Here is a 6187-nt window from a genome sequence, read left to right as displayed (position 1 = left end):
ATAGCTATTTTAGGGCATTCACATGTGCTCTCTCTCCCCCTTTCTCTAAAGGTAGCACAGCCAAAAGACAATGCAAGAATTGGCATTTGTTGACTGTTTTCTTCTCCCTCCACTAAAGATAAGGGGAAGACAGACACTTGAGATAGAATGTCCCAAAATGGAAAATGTGAACTTGATGTTTACTTTGCCAGATCTCCAGGGACTTTGTTCTTTTCCTTGGTTATAGTTGATAAAAACCACTTCGTGCTGTGTCTGCATGTCACTCTGTTCAGTTACAAAAAGTTTTGAATTTCAGCTGTGGATGAATTTGTTTGGAAGCTTCCATTTTGCTTCACTGAACACTGTGCAAACCAAGGCAAGAAACAAGTAAAATCCAAACCGGAGCTCCCATTAAGAATATTTATGAGCAGCATTTTGTATGTTCTGTTTTCTACTGTCCTTATTCTGGGGAGGAAGAATCCTCATCTTCATCCTCTTCATCTTCATCATTGAATGAGCATGGAGTTTCTCCTCGTGATTCAGAGTAGCGTGATGTTGCACTGCTGGACTGCTGACTGCTAGGGGCAAGAAACTGCCCAGTTGCTAAGGCCACTTCAGCATCCAAACACAACCCTGGATTCTCACTATCAAAACAACAGAAATGTCGAAGTTTAGAGGATTTCTCATGATGTTTTAAACTTTCTTTTTGGCCTCAGCTTTTCCTTTAGTTAAAGAAATGCTACTGATACAAAATTGGGTTTTCAGGTGGGTGCCGAAATGGTTAAATTGCAGACAATGGAAATAATGTAAAAAGAGGTAACTGCAAAAAACTCAGACAGCATGGACTGTAACTCAAGGCTGGGGCAGGAGGCTAGTAAAAGTCAGTCTAGGAGGTTAAGTGCACAATTACAAGACTGATAAGTGTCCTGGTTCTGGGATGGGGTTAATTTCCCCAAGGAGTCGGCAGGGGACACAGGTATTCCATCCCATGTGAGCCATGCCTGGGCTATAGGGGAAGCTGGCCGGGGAAGGGGGCAGGAGGTCACCACACGGAGCAGGCTGGGGTGGTCCGAGTCCAGTGGGTGAGCGGTGGTACCACAGTCATGTTTGTATATTCCTTTATTGGTGTTATTGTTACTGGTTTTCTCTTTGCTTTGCTGTTCTGTTAAACTGCCTTTACCTCAACCCATGAGTTTTGCCTTTTTCTTCCAATTTTCCCCATGGCTGTGGTTCTTTGTTGCTGGCTGAGGCCAAACCACCACAACAGGAAGGGAATCTGTGGGACGAAGCACAAAGCTCGCCCAAAGAATAACAAGGTGGCCTCTTCAAGAAGAGAAAAGAAACCACCAAGGACTCTCAGGACCACTGCTAAGGAAGAAAGTGCATGTGCAGCTGGGAGGGGTTAATGAAATAATTTTCATATGTATAATTGTCATGAATACATAACGCCTACATTGTAATAAATAGGGTCTAGCTAGAAGCTGTGGTACGCACGCTGGGTGGAGTGATCCCCTGTGCATCCAGCGCTGCAATAAAGAGAACGCCTGCTTCTTAATACTACAGTGGTGTTAAGGAGCTTACTCCCGATTTCGGTGAGACTACTAACATGGAAAAACCCAAAAGCTGTACATTTAACATGGCTAATAGTTATGAAATTTGCTAAAATATTGGAAAGTTGCATAAAAAAGATTATTGGGTGGCTTTCTTCCTATAACCAACTAATAGAATTGTTCAAGCCAAAGAAAGCTTAAAGAAGAATAAATCCATCACAGTTTTGTCAATACACAGAAATGTTTGCAATATGAAATTAAGCTATTAAATGCCGTGAGGAAGAACTTGTTCCAGAATAATCCCTCCTTCCATTTTTTAAGGTACAGGTAACCTCCAAGCAAAGTATGGTTGTTGAGGTGGGTTTTGGATTGGGTTTTTGTTGTTGTTGGTTGGTTGTTTTTTAATTTAAATTTATTAGACTGTGTGGACTAAACTTTCGTAAGACTAAGCAGTAGTGCATTTGGACACCAAACATTCCTTTGTATTATTCAGAAGCATTATTAGGCTTTTTTCCACATGTAATTGCCTATTTGTAGTCCATGCCCAGGCAGGAATTTAAGGTTAATCAGGAAAACTCTGTCCCTATAATAAGGGCTTGGAAATGATTCTGTTCTTTTGAAACATAGATACAAAATAGCTAGTAAGTTCAAAATTCAAAGCATGTTGATTTGACCTTTCAAATATAATTATCAAAGAAGGCAGAATAAGAGACTTTTTCACAATCAAAAATCAACCATAATAGAAAACATCTAATTTCCTGCATGTAAATGGTATGAAATAGTGAGCTTACTGAAAGTACAACAAGCGTATATCACTATCCTTGAATAAAAAATTATTTTATTTACCTGGATTTAGCACCAGAAGTGCCTCCTGCTGCCTCTAAATGTGAAACTGCTTGTGCTGAACTTGAAAGTAACCCTTGGTTTATCCATGAAAGTCCTGCAGACATATCTAGAAGAAAGCATAATTGTATTGATGATAGTTACTTAAATGTTTTCTTCCTTGTGCAATCTTAAACTTTGCATTCTCTTTGCAGTTAGGATTCCTTAGTTTAGAAGTGATGGTACCAGTAGCTCGAGTTCATTTTATACTGTAGATGTGTCCTGTTTAATCAAGATGAAGTATATCTATCTGTCTATCTGCAGTTGGCTGTGGACATGAACAGACCATGTCAAAGGTGTTGTGCCAGGAGCATGAAAGACAGAGCCTGTTGTACACGGCATGTGTGATGTGTAAGTCAGTCTCCTCCCTAGGGATAGGAAATCTTAGGATTAAAATGGTCTTGGAATAATGCAGAATTCCTTGTCATTTGTTAAAAGCCTTCTGAGGGATGCGAATGGGTTACTTACAACCCTCACACTACTTGTTTTCAAATTCCCTAACAAGTGGTGCCTGTCAGTTGTTTCCAGTTACATACATTTCTGCCAAGAGACTCAGCAAAATGAGTCCATTGATCTATTATACATACAGGATTATTCTTTTTTTGGAGGGGTTGGTTTTGTTTCTTAGATCAGGTGTTTCTATAGACCTACCCAAATTCCAAACAAAGTTAAAATAAAAATAAAATTGTCAGGACTGTCTAGTTCTTTTTCATGGTGCTTGCATGTGTTTCCAGCTGGATACCTTAAACCAGGAGTTACAGGTCTTAATATTATTTTCTATGCCTAACCAAACCTCTGTTCTGTATAGCACCATGGCAGTAAAATGGGATTATCTGATTCTGATTCATATTTTATCTAGAATTGTTCTATAATAGCAGATAAGAGGAATAACTAAATGTGTTTGTTACACATATGCTTCCTCCTTTGTCCTTCTGTGTTCTTGCTGAGATTTGACAGTGTACTGCCTAGCACAGGGACTGGTTTATGCAGGTTGTCACAGCCATGTAAATTGGCTCACCATCCATTGGGATTCACAGGCTACCTTGTTTTGTACTGTGGAGACTTGTTAGCAGCAAGGTATTTAAATTATGTGTTCCAAAGCAAGGCTGGCAAGGTTGGTGTTCCTGCCAGCAGAGTCTTTGGAACATGACAGAAAACATTAATAAGTGGCAGCTTTAAGGTCATCTGTGAGGATGGAATGGATGAGAATAGTTGAATATGGACATAGCTGGATGGCTTTCATTAAGACTGCCCTAAATGCAAGGTTTGTTTTTACAGAGAACGTGTTCTGACAGCCTCCTCCTGTCTTTGCAGGAAGAAGCTGAACCATTTGGAATGACTGCATTGTATTTAGATTAACAAAGTGGATTACAGATATATCACAGTGTTGTTTCCGGGTCTTTTGAAGGGGTGTACCTGTGTGTACATGCTTAATATTCCAGAAGAATAACAAGTCACTACTAGTAATCTTGCATTTTACTAGCGTTTTGGAATAATAGCTTTTTGAAGAGCAAGGTGAAGGCAAGTATGAATTTTACACATAAGGCAGAAGGAAGGTTTGTAGATGCACATCCCTGCCTTCTACATTCACTGCCTTATATTTCTAAATTTCATTTTCCAGTGGGCTCTGAGGAGCCAGGGAACAGAGGAAGTTTGTGAAAGATGGGGAGTCTGGAAAAGGATGGGGATGTCTGGAAAGGACTGTCAAAATGGAAGTCTGCCTACAATGACAAGACTTACTACTTCTAGCAGAGTAGATAAATTACTAATAGTTACACTTATGAACCAGGGAGAGCAGCTTGGAAAAACTTCCGAAGGTGGTACCGTCTAATCTAAGAGTAGCATCCTCATAAACTAGGCGTAGCTTGCAGGACGTATACTTGATAGAAACTTGTACTGTACATGAGAAGGCTCTAAAGGAATACCCTCAATATAGGGTAGTTAGTTGCCTTTAGTAGTTAATGCAAAAGTAAAAGTGCTGCATAGGATGATTATTGATAGCTGAACAAGCTCATTCATTCAATGGGTACTCGTATCTCTCCAGTTTCAACTTCACCCTGTTTTCCAGTCAAGACTTGTTGTGCAGGTAGATCGTAGAGCACTTCTGCATGCAGGGAAGAATAAAGTAGTGTTGTAATCTAGAGGTCCTAAACTGCACTGCTTTCTCTGCCCACTGCCTTAGCGGGATACATAGTGGGATGGTGTTACCACAACTATTAGTGCCTCAGAATTTTTATTTCCTGCTTTCTTTTATCTGTACTCTCCTTTCTAGGAGTGAGAATGCAACTGACAAAGGCAGGACTTGGTTTTGCATTAATTGCTTGTAGTATAGGCATGGTGTAAAAGGCACAGGCTACCTTGGATATGGTTCTACAAGCATTTAAGCTTGTCTCAATCAGTAGCTTATTTCTGTTCATCCAGCAATCTCACTCCTTCCTTTACACTTGAACTGTTCTTGTTTGAGCCCTTAGCTAGATAGTTCTACATGCTGAATTGTCAGAAACTCCTTTGCTAGATAAAAATGCTGCAGCTTAGCTTAGTACCCTGAACCAGCTCAAGAAGAAAGCAGAAGAAAGTAACTGTGTCAAAATGAAGAAATAGGCGGTAATGTGTAATTAGGCTTGTGACCTTGGGATGCCATCTTCAGCTGGTGCAAGTGTCATGTTAGAAATAACATTGCTCCTTCCATAGTAAGAAGCTGGCAAGTATTGCGGTTGTAGCGCAGACCATTGTATGTCTATCACTTAGCTAAAGCAACACTTAAATGGTAACTTTAAGTTATGTTTAAGCTGCTGTGTCCTCTATACTCTTGCTCCCTTTTAGGAAACAAGAAAAAGTAAGGTCAAATGTCAGTTTTAGAAGTCTGCATCAATTATGACAATCAAGCAACACAAAAATGTGTTACAAACATCCTTTAAGGTACACATAATATTTGTCTGTATGGTGTTAATATGCCTTACCTTCTGCTGATTTCAATGGTAGTCAGACACCTGAGGATCATACCTATGTAGTACTTAAAATACGTATTAAAAAAACCCAACTAATTTTTGCTAAAACATCATGAAACCTGTAGAAAACGTAGAAGACACTACTTTTATCAAATAAGGGCACTTGAAGAATGGCTAAAACACATGATCCTCTTGCAAAGAAAATACACTACTAAGGTTTTGATGCACACATCAGTTCAGCAGTTCCATGCAAATTATTTGGCATGTTTAATGCAACTAGAAGTTACTTTTTTTTTTTTAAAGCTGAGATGGTCCAAGTTTTTTATCAATTTTAAATTTCTTTCATTTAATGGGTTTAGACTTGGATTCTTCCAACTGTTTCTCCAGTCCTATTAGCAAGCATTACATTACAAACTATGGTTAGTGTTTGGAAGTCAGCGATTATCTGAAAAAAAGATGAGCAGGCTAAGGTCAAACTAATATTGTATGGGAAAGGACTTACCTACTTAGATATATTAGAACGGGCCTGGTTTCTACATCAGTTGAGTTCATGGAGTCAGCTAGTATGGGAGGACTTTAATCCTGATTGTAATACATTTACTCAGTGAATAAATAATAGACCATGATTTGCTTTTCTTGTCTAGTAATAATTGAAGCCAATGTACTTAGAATTGCCATTATGAGAGCTAGGGAAGTAACCACGAATTCTAAAAACCAGTGATGAGCCTTCCATTTCACTATGCTTGCAGTGTAAGAAACAATGTCTAAAAACTGCCAAGTTCAAATGGGAAGTTATGCTTAACCCAAAATATGTAATCAGGCAAATGC

The 6187-nt window shown here is 39.1% G+C and overlaps 1 protein-coding gene across 1 annotated transcript in view; it reads right to left on the bottom strand.

Moving 5' to 3' along the window:
• Positions 1–203: 203 nt before the first annotated feature.
• TFDP2 (transcription factor Dp-2) overlaps positions 204–6187 on the bottom strand; it is a 43782-nt gene continuing 37798 nt past the window's right edge. Inside the window, exons 11-12 of the mRNA XM_082487335.1 lie at positions 2376–2481; positions 204–623 (exon numbers count right to left, since the gene is read on the bottom strand). Of these exons, the coding sequence (XP_082343461.1) occupies positions 440–623; positions 2376–2481 (290 nt within the window). The 3' untranslated portion in view covers positions 204–439. The remainder of the gene's footprint in view (positions 624–2375; positions 2482–6187) is intronic.

Source organism: Vanellus vanellus (genome assembly GCF_965231255.1).
Source record: "Vanellus vanellus genome assembly, chromosome: 8".
NCBI classification, from domain to species: domain Eukaryota; kingdom Metazoa; phylum Chordata; class Aves; order Charadriiformes; family Charadriidae; genus Vanellus; species Vanellus vanellus.
Note: the sequence above shows the minus strand (reverse complement) of the source record. Positions and strands in the feature narration are given on the sequence as shown.